The sequence below is a fragment of the Enhydra lutris genome, unplaced genomic scaffold (assembly GCF_002288905.1).
Source record: "Enhydra lutris kenyoni isolate GAN:26980312 unplaced genomic scaffold, ASM228890v2 scaffoldscaffold17, whole genome shotgun sequence".
In the NCBI taxonomy this organism is placed as follows: domain Eukaryota; kingdom Metazoa; phylum Chordata; class Mammalia; order Carnivora; family Mustelidae; genus Enhydra; species Enhydra lutris.
The window spans coordinates 10,635,498-10,658,637 of record NW_019154101.1 but is presented as its reverse complement, the minus strand read 5'-3'; the positions used below and the strand labels follow the sequence as shown (position 1 = coordinate 10,658,637).

Genomic DNA, 23,140 nt, shown 5'->3' with positions numbered 1-23,140 from the left:
TGGGGGGGACTTTTCCTCAAAGACCCCCATCCCTCATGAGAGAATCTCCTCCCTGGCACTAGTCAAGGTGTGGGAGGTGCTGTTAACCATGCAAGGAGCTGCCAGTAAGATGTAGAGCCAAAGAAGGCAGGCAGGCAGCGAAATGAATGGAAACCCTTCATTTAAAGCTCCAGCGGCTTTGCTTCAGGTCTCCTCCCCCGCAGCACTTCAAAAGGTTAATCATCATCAGATGGGGGCTGTGGTCCTGCTTCCTGCTCCTGACTCTTTCTGGAAAGGTGTGTGGCTGCAGGCTCCGGAAACTTTCAGAGGAGGCGGGGGGTGGGGGAAGAGAGGAGAAGGGAGCTGCAGACTTTTCCACCTGGCATCGGTTCACGAATAGCCCGTTACTCTGTGCACAGAGTAATGTGCAGCCTTGTGTCGAGTATTTCATGTCTATTATCTCATGCATTGCTCATAACAAGCCTTTTGCTCCCATTTGTCAGATCAGGAAGCTGAGGCTCAGCAAGGTTAAGTACGTTGTCCAAGGACACCCTGCTGATTTAGTCTGACTCTCTGACTTTTATGCTAAGCCCTGTGCGTTTCCAGCTCCCGAGGGCCTGGCACAGTGCTGGGGGCTCAGGATGCAGGACGTAGTCTCCAAGCCGCTAGTTGGGCCAATCCCAGGCAGCATCCTTAGAAGCCATCTTTCCGTGCTCCTCCCAGCTCCTGGTTCGTACATGTTTATCAATCCTTTTATGCACGTAATGCAAATGGACACTTAATAATTTAGCAGAGTTAACAGTGCTGAAATATTAACAGGCTTTTCTCTTTTAATTAGCTGCTCAGAGAATGGCGGCCAGGGTCTGGGAGGAAGCTTGTGGGGCAGGCCCCTGGCCAGCTCCGCCTGGGCACCTTTCTTCTGGGGATGATGTTAGGGCATACCTCTCCAACAAACCACAGGCCGTCAAACATTGACCTCTTGGGAAAATTAACCCTTCTGTGCTCTCCGCAGCAGGGCTTTGCTCTGCCTCCCCCTTGGACCTGGCTGTCTGTGGCGCTGGCTAACACCTGTCCTCTGTTCACCACCCAGGATGGACCATGGGACTTCTCCAAACCTAGGGGAGGCTCCAATTCAATACTGGGGAAAACCAGTCTGAAACAATCTCCCTCAAACCACGCCATCTCCTCTGACCTCACCTTAATGCTGGTCATCTTGAGGGACACCTGGCCTGGCTTAGTCAGTTGAAGCATCCAACTCTTGGTTTTGGCTCAGGTCATGATCTCAGGGTCACAGGATGGAGCCCTGCACTGGGGCTCTGCTCAGCGGGGAATCTGTTTGGGATTCTCTATCTATCTCTCTCCCCCGCCCCTTGTGCTCTCGCTCTCTCTCATTCTCTCTCAAATAAATATATCTTTAAAAAAAAAAAATGCCAGTCATCTTGAAGGGAAGCCCCATCACACTCTACCCTACACACCTCTGGACATTCTCTTAGGTCATTAGACCTCAGTGCACACTGATTACCTCTCCATCTTCCCTCTCGCTCCTGGCCTTCCAGCCTTTCAAAGGACACACACAATTGCCTGTTTATTTGCCACTGAATCTTTGATTTGTTCTGCAGTATTTCCTAAGCACCTATTGTGTGACCTGTTCTGCCCTCAGCACTGGGACGCAAGACAAAATAACGCAGAGCCACCCTCAGTGAAGAACCTCTGTCCTCACTTTGCTGCAGATCCCACTAGTGTTTGCTCTCTACGCCGGAGTCCTTTTCTTGCTCATCACAACCAAACCTGTATTCAGCCAACCTCCTCTTTGGCCACAGAAATCTCCCCAACCTCAGCACGGATATTTCTGACCTCCAAGTACAAGGTACTATCCCTGAATATGAGAGCAGCCACAGCAGAAGGGTTGAGTGCTTGGGCTGCCACCCTATCACCACGACTGAACATAAAAACAGGCAGGGCCTGCTACTGTCTGCAGAGCCTGCTCCTATTTGCAGGAGCAGATACTGTTTTCAGAGCCGAGTACTATTTGCAGAGCCTAGTACAGTTTGCAGAGCCCAACATTTTGGGCAGAGCCTGACCCTCTTGACTTTCTTTGCTTTCTTTGCCAGCAGTGGTGGCCGGTCCATTGCCCAGGCCCAGGGAATGCCCAGCACCCTTGCACCCACATCTGACCTCATCAGAAGGCACACAGTGTTTGAGAGTGCCAGGTAATACTCAGACTCTTCCTTGTCTATGGATTAGTAGAAATCTAATGGGCACCCCACTAATGGAACTCTGGATGTTGGGACAGACCACCAGGAAAGTCCCCTACATGGGGACTCTGAGGTACCCTGGGAGAAGCTATAAGGGGCTTTCTCCCTCGGTCACAGAAGACCAGGATCAAAACTCTCAACGGTGAGGACAGCTCTAACCAGTGCAGGTGGGACACTCAGGGAAGACCGAGGAGAGGCACACGCCCTAAATCTGGCACTGCTTGACCCGAAGCTGTATGTGTAAGCCTGATGGGCAGCGCAGATGGTGTGGGACGAGGCACAGGGGATGGGACTCTACTGCTCATTTCCCTACTGTTGGGCTAGTCATTCAGCCTCCTGAAGCCTCAGTTTCCTCAATCGGCAAATGGAGAAAAAAGACATCTCGGGCAGTAGTGGAAATAACTTCTGGGTTATGATAATTAAATGAGATAGCTCACATCAGGTACATAACACAAGGACTGGTATCTCAGTAGGTACTTCGTAAATTCGAGTCCCTTTTCCATTTGATAATATAGCCCGGGACCCTGTGGGAACCTGTTCAAAGAGCCTGCAAGTAGAAAAGGTAACACTGGATGCGGAGGTCTACTTTGGGGGGGAACACCACGAGCTGTAATCTTGAGAGACCAGAACAGAAGAATAATCGCAGGAAGGAAAGGTCTTCCCAAGGGAACATACAGGATGATGGTGGGAGAGAGAGGCTATCACCATCATGGCAGAGAATGGCTTCTAGAAGGCAGGACCTGAGTCTGCCTGGCTAAGGGATATGAGGCATATGAGGCCCACGGATATGGGGTCGCTCATGTAGATTTTCCTGCTTGGGTCCCATCTACCCAGCCCCACCAAGCTCTGCCGGTCCTGGGGACCCCATCATTGCCATTCCCTTGGCCCTGCACCCTGGCAGCAGCCCCAGACACTGATATGATCAAACCTGCCCACACTAAAGTGTAACTATGGACCCAAAGCCATGGGAGGCACAGGTCTGGTGTAGACACAGCCTGGGCATGGGGTTCTCATCCAGGAAGTTGCAGCAATTGCTCTGTGGCCTGGGGCAAGTCTTTTAACTCTCTGGTCTAGAGCCTCAGTTTCCTGACTATAAAATGGGCATAAATGCGCTCCCTGTTGTGAAAGTTAAACACAGTATGAACGGAATCCACCAAGCACAAGTGCCCACTGCCTAGGAGATAGTCATGAAGTATGGTTCAAAGGGAGCAGAATAAAACCAGCTAGGTCTAGGCCCCCCACCCAGAACGTAGAGCTTGGGCCAGTCCTAGGCCGGGGAATGGAAAACATCATGGCTTTGCTGAAGCAAAGAGCTCCCAAAGCCCCACCTGACCCCCAAACCCAGTGGCTTCCTCCAAGCCCCATACAGAAGAGACCCAACCTGGAAGCAGAGGCCACTGGCGGGGGCCTGGCCCCAGCTGGCTGTGGGCGCTGAGGAGAGACGACAGGACTAAGGACACTGAACTGGGATTCAGGTGGGGCTTTGGGGGCTCTTTGTGGGTCCCTCTGTGGGGACCCTGGGCCCAGAGACAGAATGGGACAGTGGCAGGTGGGCAGGAATCCTTTCTAACCAAACCTGTAAGAACTGGTTGGAGGCCTCACTCCAGCACTTAACGTGACCAAACTCCCATTCTGCCCTATAAAAGAGAGGCCAACAATATGACGCTCATAGTGCCTCACTGAGAGGACATATCAGAAAGCTCCAAGTAAAACTGTAAAGTTCTGCCCAGATCAGATGCTTATTAGGTGCCGAGAGACCCAAACGTGGTTTCAGGAGGCAAACTAGAATTTAAGAAACAAGCCATAACACACCTATTAAACCCAGGGAAATAAATTCAGAGGATAAAATCCACTGTGGCTGGGCTGTGTGCAAAGCCAGCTCCAACTTTTTGTAACACGACCCGGCAGGGCGAAATGAGACCATAAAACTGTTCCTATCCTATGACCTATTAGGCAATCTCACTTTGGGGAATAGGCCCCAAGGAAATAATTTAAAAGGAAAAGGGAATCCACATAAGGATATTCACAGCCGAGCTATTTAGAAGCCGGAGAAACTGGCGTCTGCCCAGACTGTCCGCATCAGAGAAATGGTGACCAAACCCCAGCGGGTCGACGCAGGGGGTACCCTGCAGCCATTAAAGTGACAGGGCTGAGGGCTCAGTCAATACCTCGAGACGTGTGCAGGAGATAAAGTCGGCTGACAGCGCAGAACTGACGACTGTTTACCGCTATGTAAAAATGTATTGACAGGTATGAGCAGCGAATTTAGAATGAACAGTTAATGTTTGATGCTCATTGGGTTCCTGTTTTTTTTTTTTTTCTTATGAGGTTGTTTAAGTGGGTAATAATAACAACCCTGAAAGCAAAATCAATCCTGTGGCTTGAGAGCAGGTGGGGCGTTAGACACCCCCGGACTGAAGAGCGGGGAGGGGAGGACAGAGTTTCTAGAGAGCCCCCAAGGGCCCCACCCCCAAGGCATGTGTGGGTTTTGGGGCCTCATCCCACCCAGCTGTGGGGTGGAATTAGAGGTACCACAACCTGACTGCATGAAACGTCTCGAAGCTACCTTCCCACAGTTCCCCCAGACCGGCTTTCACCCCCACTCAGCTCAGGAGGCAGCAGGTGGATTAGCTCTGAGGTTTAAAAAAATCAGGGAGCTGAGGTGTAAGGGCCTGATTCGCTCTCTGCTGCTCTCCACATCCAGTGACCTCAGGAGGACAGCAGTCACCACACAACCCACCCCTGCAGCACCCCACGGTCCAAGAGCCATTCCTCACCCCCACCTTCATTAGTGAAGACACACTATCCCCTGCCATCAGCCGGAAACAGCCCTCCCTGGCTTCTCTCCTTCTCCCACACCCCACACCCAAGCCACCAGCAAGCCCTCTCAGCTGCCTTCAAAACTGATCCCCAATCCGACCCCTGTGATACAACCCCACTTTTAGCCATCACCATCTTCTGCCTGGATTTCTACAGCAGCCTCCTGAGAGGACCACCCTGCTTCCTCCCTTGCCCAGTACAGTCTTTTCTCCACCAGAAACCAGATAAATCCCTTTACAACACTTAATCAGGCCCTGTCCTTCCTCTGCTCAAAACCCTTCGGTGTCTCCCATCTCAAGTAGAACCAAAGCCAACACTTTTTTAATAGGCTGTCACACCCCCTGTCATTTGCTCCCATCCCCACCTTATGTTCTGTTCTACTGTCCCCAGCACTGTGGTCACACTGCTCTCTCTGTTGTTCTTCAAGCAGACCAAGCCCACTCCTACCTCAGGGCCTTTGCACTTGCAGCCCCTGCTGCCACATTATCCTGCCCCAGATTTCCAGAACTCACTCCCTCACTTCCTTCAGCTGTGTTTTGAGGGAGGCCTTCCTGGACCACCCTATTTCAGACAGCACGCCTGCCCCACTTCCACCACTTTCAATCCCTTTCCCTGCTTTGTGGGTTCTTCATAACACTCATCAACACCCTGCATATTAAACAGTCACTTATTCATTCTTTTTCTGTGTCTCTTTCAAAAGGCAAATACCTCCGGGAGGGAAAGCATGTTAAATCCCTGAAAAAGATGGTCAGTCTTTTCTTTCCAAGAGTCAGTGCAGGAAGCATCAAGTCAGGGAACATCTTTTCTTTAGCACTGGGTACATTTATAAATCAAGAAATGCAATACCTGCCCTCCTGTTAAGTATCCTCATTATTTTTTTTTTCTCTATCACCGAAGGGTTTCACTCCTTTTTTGGCTAAAACTTTAGAAATCACATAAGCAGCATGCACTGTAGGACCTGATTATAAGCTGAGCCTCCCCCGAACAACTTGTAAATGATTTGGAACCCAGTAGGTCAGGGAGAAAGGTGAAGGACTTGGGGAGGGAGGAAGCCAATAGGACCAGAGTTCAATCACAGTCAGAGACAGAAAAGTCATTGCCCTTAGGAAGCTCCTGGGGGCTGAGGAGGTGTGGGTGGGGGGCTGCCTCTTAGGACGAAAATGAGGTCTCGGAGAGGCAGTGGTGCAGCAAAGGCCTGGGTGCAAAACACACCTGTCTCCCAACCAGCAAAGTGGCTCACAGGGAATGTTCTGGCTATAAATTTCCCCAAGAGGAAGATGGCAGGAGGTCTGGAATTCTGCCATCCTTTCTCCTGGGCCAGGGTCTTGGTCTTGTTCCCTCTTTCCCCTAATAATGTGTCACATGCCGGTACCTAGAGCCCCACATGCTGCTTCCTTGGTGGCGGCAGCCTCTGTGACTCACTAGCTCCCCCAGCCAGGCCCAGGCCCAGGTATCACTCACTTAGCCTCTGAACACTGACTCTGTGTGCCAGGCCCCGTGCTAAGAATGGCTTTCCATGCACTCCCACTGCCTCTTCACCACAGCCCCCTCAGGAAGACGCTGAGACCTCCATCTTGTGCCCGGGGGAAGCTAGTGTGTGAGGCACAGAGCCTAACCTGTCTGAGATCACACAGCCAGGGAGTGGCTGAGGCAGAACCTGAACCCAGACCTGTGTCAGAAGCCTCTGCTCCTTCACGCCATATACTCCCACCTGGGAGAGATGATTATTCATCCACTTTGATATATTTAGTTGCTGGTTTCTGAAATTAGACCTTGGTGGTGTCATGGAGCCCAGCAAATCATGTGCAACAGCTGACCTCAGAGCTGCTAGTCACTGACACCTGGGTGTGAAGAGCGTCTCTGGTTACTCCCCTCCCTGCGGGCACCAGTGCAAAAAAGAAGGAAACAGGAGGGGGGTGGGTGGCTGTAGGACCATTGGCTGACCCTTCCCAGAATCCTCCTCTCCCGTTGCCATGGCGTCACCTCTTCAGAGGCCTGCACCCTGGAGGTGAGGGTGAGGTGGGACCAAAGGGAGCTACCTGGGAAAAAGGGAGCTAGCCTGTTCACGGGGTCCCTCTGGAAAGATGCAGAGGTGTCAGTCCTGAGACCCTCTGTCACCAGGGCCACCCTCAGGTGGAAGGGAGAAGTGATTCTCAGGAGGAAGTGAGAAAGATAGAGCAGAGGGGTGTGAGGGAGGTGGCAGAAGGATCTGGAAGTGTGGGGAAACCAAGGCACCCAAGGAAGCCTGGACCCTGCAAGGACTGGGTACTTTATAGCACTAGCCCAGTGCCCAGCAAATAGTAAGTCCTTAATGAAGGTCAGTCAGAGCTGTCGTTATTGTAAGTGCTCAGAGAGTTCGGAGCACGGTGGATCAAAGAACGGTGAGCCCCCCGTTTGCTCAGACCAGGAACGGAGACCGAACACAGTACCAGGAAGATGCACTTGGAGCTCCTGGGATGGGGGGCTCACCAACCCAGCACAGCAGCTTTTCCAAAGTGTCAGCTCCCCTCTGAGCCTGAGCAGCTCTGCTTCTGCAAGGCCGGCTGGGGAGGGCTTCAGGGAAGAATAGACCCTCCTGCCACTCAGCCCAGCTGGGGCCACTGTCCGTGGGCCCAGCCCAGCCCCCATCCTGGCACGGGCGCAGTGGGTGAGCGCACGCCTGGCACAGGCCCCAGTGCCCGGGAGAGAGGCTCCGAGCAGGCGGCTTTGTATTTTGTGAAAACCAAATCCACAACTGAGCTCTCCAGCCAAGCCGGGCCTGCTGGGAAGGCTGGCGGGCCTCTCTTCCCGTCCCCCTGCTGGGGCCCACCCTCCCCTCCTCAGCCCCCACCCCAGGAACCGTGGGGAGCGCCAGCTGCCACCCTGGCTGACATAGGGGGCCGAGGGAGACGGGCCTGGGCCCAGCTCTGGTGAGCGAGGGTTCATCCCCCCCACCCTGACCCCCTTCCTGCCTAGAATAAATTGGAATACAAATCAGAGGGAAACGCTTTCCTCTGTTTGAACAAATTGCTATGGATTCCTCCCTGTCTCAGGTCAGGGCTCGCAATGGGGGATATTTTCACTCGCCGACTGCTAATAGACTCAGGAGAAGCTGCTGGATCGATGGAGGCCAGGGAAAATTAGCCAGGAGCTCCAGGCCAGCCTCAGCCTGCCCCTGGCCCCCCACTTTAGGTCTCCTAGAAGTGGGGGTTGGGGGACGCAGCCATAACCCAGGCTGGACATAAGCACTGGGCTGACAGCCCAGGGTGCCGGATACCCATTTCTGTCCCCCTCCTGGGAACCAAGGGCTGCCCGGAGCGGCAGGGGGATAAAGCTGGACCCAGAGAAGGTCCCACAAAGAGGTCTGCAGTCTCCCCACAGGTAACACACTTGGCCCCCTGTGCAGAGGGGGACAGGTTCTTGGATACATAACCATGCATTCACACACCTTCAGCATGGGTACAACCCTCGTATATTTACGGGTATGCAAAAAAATACAAATGGAGTACACATGCACAGGATAGAGAGAATGGGGGTGTGTGTTCCAGCTCCTATCAAGGTACCCAGTGGGAGCAGCTTATCACGTTGTCAATGGTCCTACACACACACACACACTCTGATCACCAGAACTCCCACCCCATCACCTCCTTTTGCCTCTCAGTCTGGCTCTCTAGAGCCACTCCTGACACCTGCCCCAGCTCCCCCAGAAGGAGGGGGAGGAGACTGGGAGGGAGGCAGCCCACCCAGGCCCTGGACAGCCTCACAGCCCCTGCTCCTTCAGCCCCTGAGAAAGTAAGGAAGTGAGTCAGACAGGAGTGTGGAGGCTTTGGGTACACTCAGGACAGAACCCTCCTGGCACTGCCTGAGGCCACTGTGACAGCAGGCAGCGCCAGGGGGCCATGTCCGTCTGGGGGAACTAGGGGAGGCAAGAGGGGAGGGGAGAGCCCACTGCAGCCTCTGAATGCCCCAGAAGGAGGTGGGATGGCTTGATCACGAGAAAGCCACTCATGTTTCGGGCTGGCTGCCCTAGCCCACATGAAGCCACACACATACACACACACGTGCAAACACTCCCCTCAGTAAATCAGAGCCCGGATCTCGCTTGGGAGAGACGTAGTAAAGAAGGATGCATTCACTGGCAAACAAGAGTAATGCTAGTAGCTTGGTGTGTCCCTGCCTCTGGCCACTGGTTTCTGCCTCTGAAAACTGACCAGTTAGGGACGGCTGACTTCTTAGCTCATTATCTCTGACCTTCCATGATTCTAAGCAGGGCTCCCTATTTGCCATGTGGCCTGAGGACTTCTCTTGCCCCTTCTCGGCCTCAGGTTTCTCTCCCAACAAATGATTAGATCTGCCCTAAGACGCCTGCTGGCTCTGACTCTAGGAGTCGGTAATTCTATATCATCTCTTTGTCTTGCTCTCTGCTGTATCTTCAGCACCTAGAACAGTGTCTGGCACATAGGAGGCACTCAATAAATATTTGATGGATTAATTCATCTCAGGTGAGTAACGAACCGACACAAAAATTCACAACAGACTAAGGTGCTTTGATGTGGATCCATACGGCCCAGGGACATTCAAGGGTGCAGGCTAGTCCGGTCATTGCCCATGGAAGGAGGTTTGGTTCCTGGAGAAGGAAGTGAACAGAATGCCATCAACCCTATTACAACCACGTGGCATTCTGCCTGCAGAGAGCCAGTCTCAGAGGTTGTCCCCACCTCTTTCTTAGCTTTGAATTCAGCAGGTGGGGAGCTAAAGATCAGGTCTCTCATAGCAATGCCTGAAAGACCCATAGACTCCAAGTCTGTCCTCAGTGATCCCCCAACCCTGCCCTTCCCAAGGCTGAGGCCCCCTCCATCCTTCAGGGAGAGCCTGGGTTCTATCGGGAAGGTCTTGGGGAAGTTGATGTGCTGGGGTTCCGGTCACAGAATCCAAGGAAGTAAATGAGCAGTTCACAGATCTGATGGCCACAGGGAGACTTTGCAGCCTGGAGTCAGGGTTTATACAGAAGACAAGACCTTAGAACAAAGAGCTCAGCCAAACAGGATGGGTCTGGAAAAGCAAGGTGGATGGCTTAGGCAGGATGTAGCACAGGCTGTCTGTGGTGCCTGCCACCCCCGTGCCACCCCCCACCCCCAACCACTTGATTGCACACTGGCCAGAAGCTGCTTCTCTCTGCCTGAGGCTGTCTCTGGCCACTAGAGCTTATATTGCATGTGGACTGGGCTGTAAGTACCAGGAAATTTATACCCCCAGAATAGCCCTCAGCTGACGAAAAGAGCTGGTGTGTATATGCCCCAGCTCCCTCACCATGGTGGGAGAACTCCAGGGTGTTTATGGTGCCCCAGGTGTCCACAATGGGACATGGTGGTGACTGGCTTGACCACGCACCTTTTCAGGGTTCCCTTTGCTTCCCTGTCTTACATCTCCATTTCCCCACCAGAGTTTTCCAGGCTCACCTGTCAAATAAACGGCCTCACTGGGCTTCTCATCCTGAGGTCTGCTTCTGGGGAACCCAAACGAAGACTGTGAGTCCAAGCCCATTCTGATCATCATGATGTCCACTATTAGATCTCTCACATGGCCATGATCCAGAGCCCTCATGTTGCTTAACAATCACACCCACAAACATCACATAACTGACCATGGCCCCCAGCCACGACCCGTTATTTTCTTGGAAACTTCCTTGCCTGAGTACCAACACTTCGAGATCCAACTCTTCTCATCAACTGACCTAGGCCACTGGCAAAAGGCCTGAGTGCTGCCAGGTATTCCCAGAGTGACCTTCTGGTAAAAGTGTCCGTGTTTCTGCTTGTTAATAACTCTAAGGTGGGCCTTAGACAGGATGACAGAGATGTTGGACCTGGTGGGGCCTGGCAGCAACTTCCAGTTCACACTGCCAAGCCAGCTGCCTCTTCTACCCACAAGGGGGGCCTCCTTGAGATTTCCATTAAGGGCTTCCAACATCTAAGCCGGAGTCCTGAGCCCAGACTAAGCCCCAGATCCTATAGTTCAGATACAAAAAGGCCTGGGAATAGAAATAGTGTTCAGAGAGGAGTGCAGGGAGCTGGGGGCGGGGTGGGGGGTGAATTATAAAGCTGTGGCTATAGAAGAGCTTATAAATGCCATGTAGAGGGGAGCCTGAGTGGCTCAGTGGGTTAAAGCCTCTGCCTTCAGCTCAGGTCATGATCCCAGGGTCCTGGGATCGAGCCCCACATTGGGCTCTCTGCTCGGCGGGGAGCCTGCTTCCTTCTCTCTCTCTGCCTGCCTCTCTGCCTACTCGTGATCTCTCTCTGTCAAATAAATAAATAAAATCTTTTATTAAAAAAAAAAAGATCTAGCCATAGAGTCCCTTGGCATGGCTTTTAACTTCAGCCTTGGCACCTAATTGCTGTGTGACCTCAACAAGCCCCTTACCCTCACTGGTCTCAGTTTCTTCCTGCACTGAATCTCAAAGATATGCTTCTGGGTCACTAAAGGCCACTGGCTGGAAGTGGAGTTCACACCTTGCTGTGTCCCCATCTCATGGCCTTCCCACTATCTACCCTGTGGCCTTATTCCAGAAAGGACAGGGAAGTCAGGCCTTGCCACCTCCAGCGTGCCTTGTGAGCCTATGTATTTTACTGGGAGTTAAACTGACTTCCCCAAGGTCTTCCCACATTTCACTGAAGCCCTAGAACCAGACACAGGTACATGAGGCCACCGGAATCCAGCTCCCTACCTCTACCCTCCTGATGTCTTAAGAATCACATATGGGAAAAATCTCAGGGCCAAACAGATGTTCAAGGTCAGCTCAGAGGCCTCAGCTCCTGAATCTTTCTGTTAGAGACTATGTTATGGCAAGTTGAAACAAGGTCAGACAATGAGAAGTTCCAGAAACAAGGACCAGAAAGACACTGAGCAAACAGCAGTGCGGTAGGTGTGGGTCTGACAGGAAGATGAGCTAGATTGTCATTTCTATAGTACAGTCCCCCAGCTTCCAGTATGGATCCCCAGTTTCTGGTCTAAAAATCAGAAAGATCCTCAGAGCTCTTCCGTGGCTACAACTCAAAGAAGCCACTTGCTAGTGGAAAGGGGTACCAAGCAGCAGAAATGAACAACCTCGGGCAAGCCTGAGTGGTGGGGGGAGGGGGAGGGAACAAATGCAGATGGGAAGCAGGACCCCTCATGAATGTCTGTCTCTTTCCTGTGCCTCTTGGTCTTCTCTGAGGATCCTTCTGGGCAACCTCAGAGCAGCCAGAGCCACCCACCCCACCTGAGCCAGGCTGGCAGGGAGGGGTGAGAGCAGCGTTCACATCCGTCTAAATCCTTTCTCATTTCAAGAAATGCCAACTGGCCCTGAGGTGGGGATTTGTGGTAAAGACTATTCATTACCTACCCAATATCCATTCTCCCCTTCTAACCAAACCTCATGTTTTCTTGGGGGAGAATGTGCCCTTCTAAAAGACTACATTTCTCAGTCTCCCTTGCAGCTGAGACTAACCAATGAGATGTATGCAGAAGTCATTGGGAGGGGGGCTCCTGGAAAAGTTATTTAACAGAAGCTGACTCACCAGGTAGGTCCACCCTTTTAAATATTTCTCCCTTCCTCCTGCCTGGAATGTGTCGTGATGGCTAAGCCCCAGCAGCCCTTTGGCAACAATGAGGCAAAAACACTCTATGGCTGGAGTCCTTTAAAAATATATTTATATGCTGATGCCTGGTTCTCATTCCCAGACATTCTGATTTAATTGGTATGACGTATGACATAGGCATTGGGATTTTTAAACACTCACTGGATAATTCTAACATGTGGCAGAGTTTGAGACGTACCACTCTTAAGAAGGAGAGCAGAGGAATAAGATGGAAGGAGTCTGGATCTCTAGTGGCCAAGGAGTCACCATAGCAGTCATGGAGAGCCTACCTCTTGACTTAAGAAGGTCAGCTTTATTTTGTTGGAGGCTCTGTAGTCGGGTCTTGTTCCTGGCAACAGAATGTGATGTTTATCTGATATAGGACCGAAGGTCCTCACGCTGTTCCCATCAGCCAACCCGTCTTCCACAACACAGGTTAGGGAACAAAAAAATGACCAGATACTGCCCTCAGGAACCTCACACGTGGGAAAGCTGGCTGACACTAGGGTTGGCACGAAGCAGGCTTGAGTTCAAATCCTTACTCCACTACCTACTAACTGTACAGCCTTGGACAAGTCACTCAAGCTTCTGCACCTACAAAATGAGGGCTTGGAAAAGACTACATTCTCCCGTCTCCCTGTGAGCTCCTTGGAGGCAGGTGACCTTCACCTCTGCAGCCTCAGCACCCACCACCCGTCCAGACACCTAGCAGATACTCTAATATTAAATATTTACTTGGTTTACACTGAATGGCCGTGATGTGGTCCAGCTTTGAAATTTTCATTTTCTCTAAACCAAAAAGAGAAGAGGATAAACAACAGGGCAACATTTCAAAACGGTAACAGAATTTACCTACTGAAAATCAATGAAAACAGTTTCTGGGGCAGTGTCTTTCTGGCTCTCGAGGCTCAGGACTGGAAATCCCCCGGTTTTAAGCAGGGGGAGGGGCCGGTCTCCCAAGCCCACGACCTGGACTTGCCAGTTAGAACTGTTAAACTAGAAAGCCTTCCTGCTCATCATTTACAAAATAACAAGCATGGGTGGTGGTGGTTGTTTTTGTTGTTGTTTTTAAAGACCCCAGGGTCCAGATGAGCTTGGCTAAAACAAAGCTTGGGCGGTGACCTGAAAAACCCAGAAATGCCCTCAGAAAGCCCAAGGGAAGAAGACATCTGTTTGGGCCTGACACATTCGGATGCCTGGTCTACACCAGCTGTGCCCAAGAATTAAACGGAGAGCTCTTTCAAGGCAGGTGCCTTGACGCCACCTGCAGAGTCTCTGACTCTGGAGGTCTGGGGGTGGAGCCATGCATCTGTCGTTGGAAAAGCTCTCCAGGTGGTTTCTGACATGCCCCTGGGGTTGAGAACCACCTCTCTACACAACTTCCAACCCTCCAGATAATCAACGTCTATTTCAGCTGACTTTCTGGAACCAACAAGAGCCTGGGGTGGAATTTGCAAAGCTGGCCAAGCAGCACCCTCCTGCTTGCCCAAGTCACTACCCACCGATGGGGCTCACCCGCCCCTGCAGCCCCAGCTTCCCGAAGGCAGAAGGCCGGGTCTGGGGAGCAGACACTGCTGTGCAGGCCCTCCCCAGCCTGCCACTTTTCTCAAAAGCGCAGCCTGCACCTCCCGTTTCCACACGCCACCCACTCCTGGGGCTCCCCTACCATCTGCCTGCCACCCCCTCTGCTCCCGGGAAACAGAGTCCCCAGAGTTCGCCTGAGAGCTTACAGAAGGTTATTACTGTCGGGCTACTCTGTAATCCCAAGAGGCGGGCAGGCCCGAACCAGCCTGCCAGAGAGGGAAACTGGAGGCTCAGAGGCGAAGCTCCTGGGCCAGAGTCCCACCCAGGCAACATGTTACCTACTTGGCCTTCTAACCCAAGCCATTTGAGTCCTGGGTGCCTTTGGTATTCAAAGAGCAACGTGGACCAGTGGCATGGGCAGCACTTGGGAGCTGGTTAGACGCAGACTCTCCGCCTAGTCCCGGATCCACTGAGTCAGCATCTGTGTTTTTTTTTTTTTTTAAAGATTTTATTTATTTATTTGACAGAGAGAGATCACAAGTAGACAGAGAGGCAGGCAGAGAGAGAGAGAGAGAGGGAAGCAGGCTCCCTGCTGAGCAGAGAGCCCGACGCGGGACTCGATCCCAGGACCCTGAGATCATGACCTGAGCCGAAGGCAGCGGCTTAACCCACTGAGCCACCCAGGCGCCCAGCATCTGTGTTTTCATAAAGTCCCCAGAGGAGTCCTGCTGGATCTCAGGGAGCCCTACTCACGGCTGCAGCTGCCTAGCTGCCAAAGCCCCAGTCCCCAGACGGCCCTTGCTCTCTCTCCTCCTCCACCTCGGCTCCCACCGACTCCATCCCCTCTCACTTTCCTGTCCCTGACCCCTCTTGGGTCTCCTCCTACCTCCCTGATGCCACCCACTCTGTTTCTTCTCAGGCCTCCCACACCCCAGGGTGCTGGTCTCAGCCCAGTGCCCCTCACTCTGCTCTCTCCGCCCTGGCAGTTTCAGTCCATTCACGATTTCGGCCCACATGGTCCTGTGCACAGAAAACCAGACGTGCAAACCTCCCTCTCACCTGAGCATGAACACTTAGGTCTATTTACCCCGCCAGCATCTCTTCCAAAATCCCACACCGGGATCCCATGGAGTTCAAAACTGCACTGGCATCGTCGTTAAAAGAAAACGATGCACTGGGGCCGGGCTGAGAGCCGAGCGTGGCTCTCGGGGCCTCCCAGGCTGTCTCACTGCCTGCTTGTCACAAACCCACGCAGTGGATTCAGCTGTCTCTATCCGACAAGCAGAAAAGCCATGCCTTAGCTGAGGTAACTTCTCGGGCTCTCGTGGCCAGTGCAGGGCAGAGCTGGGGTTCGCACCTGGTTTCTTACCCAGAAGTCCCAACTCTTAACTACATCACCCCATTGCCGCAGACTCGCCTGACTCCCACGGCCTTTGCTGTACCTCACCGCCATGGCGCGAGGGCCATCTTCAGCCCCAGATCTTGCCTATGCTCTTCCAGAAGCACTTTTGGAAGTTAATGATTGTATCATTTCATTTCTTGCCTTTTTCAACAATCTCTAAGTGGATCCCTTCCCCCACGCCCAACCCCCTACATCTATTCTCTCCAGGGCAGACAGAGGGATTCTAAAAGGTGTCAGTTCATGTCCCTCTCCTGCTCAAAACCCTCCCATGGCTCCCCTCATCAGAATACAAGCCAACAGAATACAAGACTGCCAACAATCTGGCCCCACTAACCCCCTAACTCTGTCCTTCTGGTCTCCCCATTGCTCACTGGGCTCCAGCCATACAGGACGCCTCCTTGCTGCTAAACAGGCCAGGCATGCTTCTACTCCACAGTCTTCACCCTGGCTCTTCCCCTCCTGGAATATACGTCCTGCAGACACCCACTGGGCCTCCTCCTCCCTCAGCCTCTTCAGATGTCTGTTCAGGAGGCCTCCCAGCCACTGTATTTCAACTTGAACCGCAGGTGACCACTCCTTGTCCCCTTGACTCCTTTACCCTTTTCCCCCAGCCCATCACCGTACGATGCATTATAGACTTGTTCCTTATTTACTGCCTGTCTCTCCTCGGTTTGAATGCAAACGCTCAGAGACTAAGAGCTTGCTTCTCCCACCAGACATCTCAAATGTTCCATCCAGAGCCTTCAATCACATGATTGTTGAATGACCACAGTTCTTGTACCCACTCCCTCCTGCCCATCCTCCCTGCCACCACCCGGGATCAAGTTCTCCCTATGGCTTCCCTGGACAATGGCAGGGCCTCCTGGCCAGTTGCCCTTCTCCTGGTCATATCCTCTTTAAAACACACACAGCTAGCTGCACAAAGGCCTGAGGGATGGCACACGTCAGCCCATTTCTCTGCTCAAGACCTTCCTGGTAGCTTCTCCCACACACCCAGGATTCCAGCCTACTCCACCCAAGCACAGGTTCTGATTCAGCTCTGGGTTTGAGCCCAGTTCTGTCACTTAGACCAGCAACTTCATCTTCCTGAGTCCTCAGTTTACTTTTTGGTAAAAGGGGCTGACGATGACTCACTCACTGGCGGGAGGGGGTGGGGGGCTCGGTGGTGAGGATTAAAGACAATACACATTTGTGATCTCAGCCTGGGCAGGAAACATGAGCGGTTGTTATTATCATTCCTTCGCTGTTCCAGCTCTAACTGCCCATTCCTTTTCAGTCTCTGCTCCAGCCCGAAGGAGTGACTCACTACTCCCCACACACACCAGGGTCTTTATCCTCCATATGCCTTTGCCACAACGAGCCCTCCGCCTGCAATGCCCTTCTCAGTCCTTACTTCTGTTTGCCAAGCCAGTTCAAATGTCCCCTTCACGAGGCCTTGTGAGCAACTTCCTTCCCCTTTGAACTCCCAGTTCTTTATCTGCCCTTAGCCAAGATCATCAGGAACAATCTTGTATGTAACTCCCTCCCCTTCTCCTTGAGGGCAGAACCTCCCTTCTTCCTATCACCAAATCAGAGGGTCCCCTGGGATGGAGTCTCAGAGCCACTTCTTACCAGCTGGCTAACCTTGAGCAGGTCATTTAAAGTCTTGGAGCCTCCATTTCCTCTGCTCTTAAATGGGGACAAGAGGACCTGCTGTGCTGACCTCTCAGAACTTTACGGGAATCAAAGGAGGCAGCGGCATGGAAACAGTGAGGAGGCAGATGGCATTTACGCGCCTATAAAGGACTGATTGTTGTTAAAACCACAAAAGGCTGCCTGGAAAAACCATCACCAGATGCATGGCGGGGCTTCGAATTTTACTTACTTCCTTATAATTGTATATATTCTCTGATTGTTACATGTTACTCTTTGACTTGGGGAAAAGAGATGTCATTGTTTAAAAAGGATTCCTCTGTGTTAAGCATTGCTCTCGCCTCCCATATCAGCAATGAAATGCCATCGGGCGGGCCCTTCATACCCAGCTCCCGCCACCGGCAGATGTGTGTCTGCAAAGCAGAATCTTCTGAGAAGGGGAGGAAGACGAAGAACGGGGGCCACACCCCAGGTTCACAAAGAGGCAGCTCTGCAGGGACAACGGTCCCTGCTCAGCACAAAGCCCCACCTGGGCAGGGTCCCACCGAGCTGAGCCCCTCCACAGAGCTCTCCTGTGGCAGAGGGTGCAGAAAGTGTGGCTTTGGCCACAGCTAAGTGCCGTGGGACACTGGGTGGAGGTGGAGGTGTAGGGGGTCCAGATCTTCAGAAGGCCCTAGGGACCCCCCATGGACCCCAAGCTGAGGACTCTCATCCCACTGGGAGGCTTGAGGCCCAGGGAGCCCCAGAACGGCAATGTGGTGGCCAAGCCCTCCCCCTACTGGTCACATCTGGAGTGGCAGTGCCAGCCGCAGAGGGCAGCGTTCCCAGGCTGCTGCACAAACTCCCCTGCACCTGGGGAGAGTCGGGCTCAGATGTCCACAGGACCGTAGGGGGCAGGGCAAGGCTCTGCTGGGACTGAGAGACCTGAGGTCTTATCTCCCAGGCCCCCTGTGTTGCAGGGGCATCTACTGACCCAACATGGAGATGGAAAGCAGGTGGTGGGTGGGCTGGGGTGGGGGGTGGGGTAGGACCTAGAGTAGTCATGGGGGAGGGCAGGGAGATGGCCAAGAGGGGTCCTCCACACTTCAGCCTGTCCCACTCCTCCCAGGCCCACCCATGCCTCCGGGGCAGCTGGAGAAGCCAGGGCTGCTACCACTGCCCGGATTTCCACTCCCTCCCCCACATATTGATTTCCTGCATCATTCATTTGCTGGGCCTTGGCGGCTGTGATTAGCTCCCTCCATTCTCCCTCCGGAGCACCCCCTCACCCCACCCCGCCTGTTCCTCCCTGTTCTAGCAAAGCAGAGCTCATACCAGGCTCTAAATGAGGCTTTGCCACCCTGCCCCAGCAACTCACAGCCAAGCCTGGCCAATTACAGGTGGACCCCTGGCATGGCCCCAGCATACCCTCTCAGGGGTGGTTTCCTGGGTAATAACGTCCTCTCTAACCACCCCCTCACCAGAGCCCCCACCACACCAGGAAACACAGATTTCCAGCCTGCAGGGTGGAATGGGACATCATGCCAATCTTGACCTGAAGTGGGGCCCTCTAGCCTGCTCCTGCGGAGCCCTCAGGCTGGCTCAGCAGGAAGCCACGACTTCATTGGGGGAGGGGGGAGGTGGAGGGGGGCGGGGAGACAGTGCTAGCAAGGCAAACAAACCAGCCCCCTTTGCAGTCACAAGGCCCTGTCTTTCCCTCACGCAATTTCTATAACTGGGAAGAAAGAAGGAGGAAGGAGGTTTGAACCTTCTTGAGGACATTTAGAAAACTCCAAGCCTTCTGTTAACCCTAACAGAATCTTCCAATGCCATGCCTTCTCCAGGGGGAGAGTTAGATACGGACAGCCAGTCTCAAGGCATGTGGCAGAAACTCTAGTAAAAAAAATCCCGAGTGCCCACACGCAGATCAACACCCAGAAGATGGCACTGGGAGACCCACTTCCTGAAATTCCTTCTGTGCACCCCTCAGAAGAGGGGGAAAAAACCTGACTTGGTGATAATTCTGTAAGCTATGTTGCTCTTGTCAAATTATTCAACATCTGTCTTCATGTTCCCACAAAAATTAGCATAGGATAGTAGTTTCTGATGACACCTTTGGTGAAATATTTTGACTTCCACCAGTAAGTTGCAAACAACCTGTCTTAAGGATAATGTCAATTCCTACTCCTGAATATTAAATAATCCAGGGGTTTGTTGTGTTTCTGTAAGGGAGAGGAATCCCACTGACCTGCCCTGGCTGGAAGTCCGGCAGCTAGGTGAGGAAAGGAAGCCGGGATGGAGGAGAGGGTGATTTCTGATGCTATCCACATGCAGGGGACTCCTCCTCCATCACCTGGTGACTGACTCTGCCCCAGAAGTAGGCCTCTGGGGCCAGCCCACCCCCCTCACGAGCCAGAAAACAAATTACAGGCTCCACCACGGAGCCAGGAGATTGGGAGGCAGGGAGGGAAGAGGGGATCGGCTCCAAATGGACCATCTGGTCCAGTATGCGGCTGCTAGAGCATCTGCGCCCCAAAGAAGGGAAGCCACCTGGCCAGACTGAGCACACTTTCCAGCCCAACAGCAGAGCTCAGGGCCAGCAAGAGGACCCTCAGCGGGAAGCGGAGTATAGGGCTCTGGGTACTGGCATCCTGCCAGCCTCAACAGAGACCCATGGCCCAGGCTAGATCCTGCCGGCTTTGCCTTCCACGTCCTCCTGCTCTTCCTCTGGCTCCTCAGTTTAGCTGTTCAGCTTCCCTGTTAATCTGGCCCTCCTTCAGCCACATGGGCCCTCCCCAGGACACACTGCGTTCTTTTGTGCCTTTTCTTTTGCTCCCGGGCTATCGGCTTCTTTTCTCTTCTCCCTGAGGCCCCCTAGGCTGTCAGCCTAGGGCTCTGGGACTGTTCCTAAGCAGAGACCCTCAGAATGTGTCCCCCTACCCTGCTGGAAAACATCCTAGACTGACTTCTTGCGGGGAAAGAATTTCAAAAAGCATTTCCTCAACCTCCCCCCAACCACGGCCCCTCATTCCCGCAGCAAATGTTTGCCCAGCTTCTCCGCGTGCCCGGTGCCATGTTGGATGCCAGGATACAATGATGGACACAAGTGATCACTCCTCACCCCGACACTCTACTCTTCCTCGAGTTGCTTCATCTGCTTCGGCCAGAGAGGGAAATTGGGGGGCAGAAGAACTACAGGCCTACAATAGTTCCCGCTTCTGCTGAGTCTGGCCAAAGCTTCTAGCATCACAAAGAACTCAGCAGCCTCTTGCCATCTTCCTTCTCACACTAGATCCTCACCTCACTCCATCGACCTCAACGAAGACAGAGCTCCACTCTGCAATTCCCCTGAGGCCCCAGGCTTCTCCGGAGCCAACGCCCCAAAGGCGCTGTCACCCCAGGGCCAGGGTTAGCCCCAGTACACCCAGCTCACCTTGATTTGTTCCCAGTGGACAGCAACGAAAAGGGAGACTCAGGCACATGAGGGAGGAGAAACTACAGAAAATAGGGGGCAGATAAACCAAAGGCTAAATCCTCACCCCAAGGCCTCTGAAATCAGGGCCCGCAGACATCACTAACCCTATGCCTCCCATCCCTCCCGCCTCCCCACCCTCATTGCTAGGGTTTCCAGGCTAGGCTCACAGGAGCTTCCTCAACACCGGCCCTGTGCAGCCCTGGAGAAGGCTGGACACTGGAGGGGATGGAGGAGAGGGATGGCCAGGAGATAGGTTGGCCTGATCACCCAAGAGCACTTGGAGGTAGGAGCAGGGTAGAGGATAGAAAGCAGGGTATAGGGGTCTCTGTCACTCTCAGAGCCCCTGGGGTACGGGGAGCAGGAGGCAAAGGCCTCAGTGACATCTCTCCTTAGGCCAGCTCTTGAGGCAATGAGGCTATGAGGAACCCTTGGGGAGAAAGAAGATAGAGGACCCCTGCCCCCCCCCCCAAGTCCCAGGTGTCTTCCTTTGCCTTGGGGAGGCCTCTGGTGCCAGCTCAGTGGCCTCCTCCCTACAATCCCCCCTCCCAGTCCCCACTCCGCTCTTCCTCCCCCTTCCCTCTTCTGGCCTCTGTAAAGGACCAGGCAGTAAGAGACACACAAACTAATTAAGAAGCAGAATTTGGCCAGATGCCTGGACCTGCCTCCCCAGGGAATTAAGCCCAAGCCAGCTAACTGTGCAGGGCAGGGAGCACGTCAACTCCCAGACACCCCTCAGGACACCCCTGCCTCTGGGAGGCACAGCAGGGCCAGGCACCCCCAGAAGGGAGCATTTAGCATCGGCATCTGAGGCTGGCATCTGGGGGGGGCATGGTGGGGGGCAGCTGGGGGGGACAATGCCTCTGCCTCCAAGCCCACAGAACAGGTCAAACTCTTCCCTGATCTAAAGATGAACAATCAGGCCCTGGGGAAGAGGAACAAGGACCTCTCCCCACCCCAGCTACACAGGATTACAAAGTGACCCACAGGGACACCCTGCAGTCAGGAGAAGGCAAAGTAAGGGCCACTGAGCCCCGAGGCGGACTTTTTTTGTGTATAAGGTCAAGGTACTGAAGGCTGCTAGAACTCAGAGGGAGGGGTTCCTGAGAGGGGAGAGCTCTGGGCCATCGTGAACAGACGATGCCCGCTCTCGGGACCTTTCCCCAGGGAACACTCTCTGGAGGGACAGGAGAAGGGACACCCAGCCGGAGTCCCCTAAGCGCCGGACAACGGGGGCGTAGGGACGTAGGAGCAGAGCTGCATGGCAGGAGGCAGAGTTTGAACACGTAGCCGGATCGGTGCGTGCCGTGTTTGCGTTTCCCGGGGACGGTGGCTGAATGTGTCCGTGTGTGCGCTCGGGGAGAAGGAAGGTGGGGCTGGGGTTTTGTAGCTGGGAACCGGGGACAGGAAGAACTGGCTCAGGCTAGATTTGAAAACGGATGCCGGGGTTTTAGGCGCCCAATCCAGGGGATGCTAGCATCCGCTCCTGCCGTCAAGAAGCGAGTGAAAAGCAGCGAAGCCTCAGCGAGAGCGGGGAAGGCGAGCCCGCCGCCCGGCCGCGGTGCCGGCAGCCAGCTCACCCGCCAGCCGCGCACAACTCCGGATCGTGCATCGCTTGGCTTCTACTCCGGAGGCCGAGCCAGGGTAGGACTAGGTTTCCGTGCAAGTCGCTGCTCCAGGCCCGGGTCTGGGGTCTGTTGGGATCTCGCGAGCCGACTGGGTGCTCTCAAGGATTCCGAGTCACTCCTGCCCCTGGCAAGGTTTGGGGAAGTGGCCACCTCCCCCTGGCATCCCCCGCTTCACGCCAGACCCAACGACCCGTCTCCGTGCTCCGAAACAGCTAGCTCGATCTCACGCCCAGAGAAGGGCGGGGACCCCGGCATCCACTCCAGAGTCCCAGCCAGGGTCCCCACCAAACCCCGGCAGCGCGCACTTTGCGCCTCTTGCAAAGTTTCCGCGCGGTGCTAAGCCCGCTTAGAGAGGGACGCGGGCTCTTACCGTAGACTCCTTGTCCCCGGCAGTGGAAGGGGATCAGCGCCAGAAGTAGAAGGCAGGTCACCTCCATCTTCACGGCCGGTGCTTCATCCCCGCGAGGCGGCGCAGCCCGAGAGGTGGCGGGGGGCGCATCCGCCGGGGCCCCGCGATGCCCCCTGCGTCCCCCCTTCCCCCGAGAGGCGACGGAGGGGGCGGCGGCGGCGACGGAGACCAGGAGACTGGGGAGGCGGCGGTGGCGGCGGCGGCGACCCGGGTTTCTCCTCCCGCGGGGCCTCTGCCCGCGTGGGGACGCAGGGGGCGCTGGCCCGGCCCCGGGTGCCTTGGCGCGCCCGGCTCAGCAGCCAGCGCCCCGGCCCGAGGAGCCCGGCGGCCGATCCGCCCCGGGTCCCCAGGGCTGTCTTCTCCGTGTGCTGGGCCCCAGGAACCCCTCTGCGGCAGCGGGGACTCTTCGATCCAACAGGCCACCGACGACTGACAAACTTGTCGTTTC

General features: G+C 54.2%; 1 protein-coding gene across 2 annotated transcripts in view; it reads right to left on the bottom strand.

The window, feature by feature from the left end:
* Nucleotides 1–22,823, bottom strand: part of LOC111147610 (MAM domain containing glycosylphosphatidylinositol anchor 1) — a 53,068-nt gene extending 30,245 nt beyond the window's left edge. For both annotated transcript variants that reach the window (XR_002640643.1, XM_022503765.1), the window contains exon 1: nt 22,654–22,823. Coding sequence is in view for 1 of the 2 variants with exons in the window: in XM_022503765.1 (XP_022359473.1) it covers nt 22,654–22,720 (67 nt within the window). In the remaining variant the exon portion in view is untranslated. The remainder of the gene's footprint in view (nt 1–22,653) is intronic.
* Between the last annotated feature and the right edge of the window lie 317 nt (nt 22,824–23,140).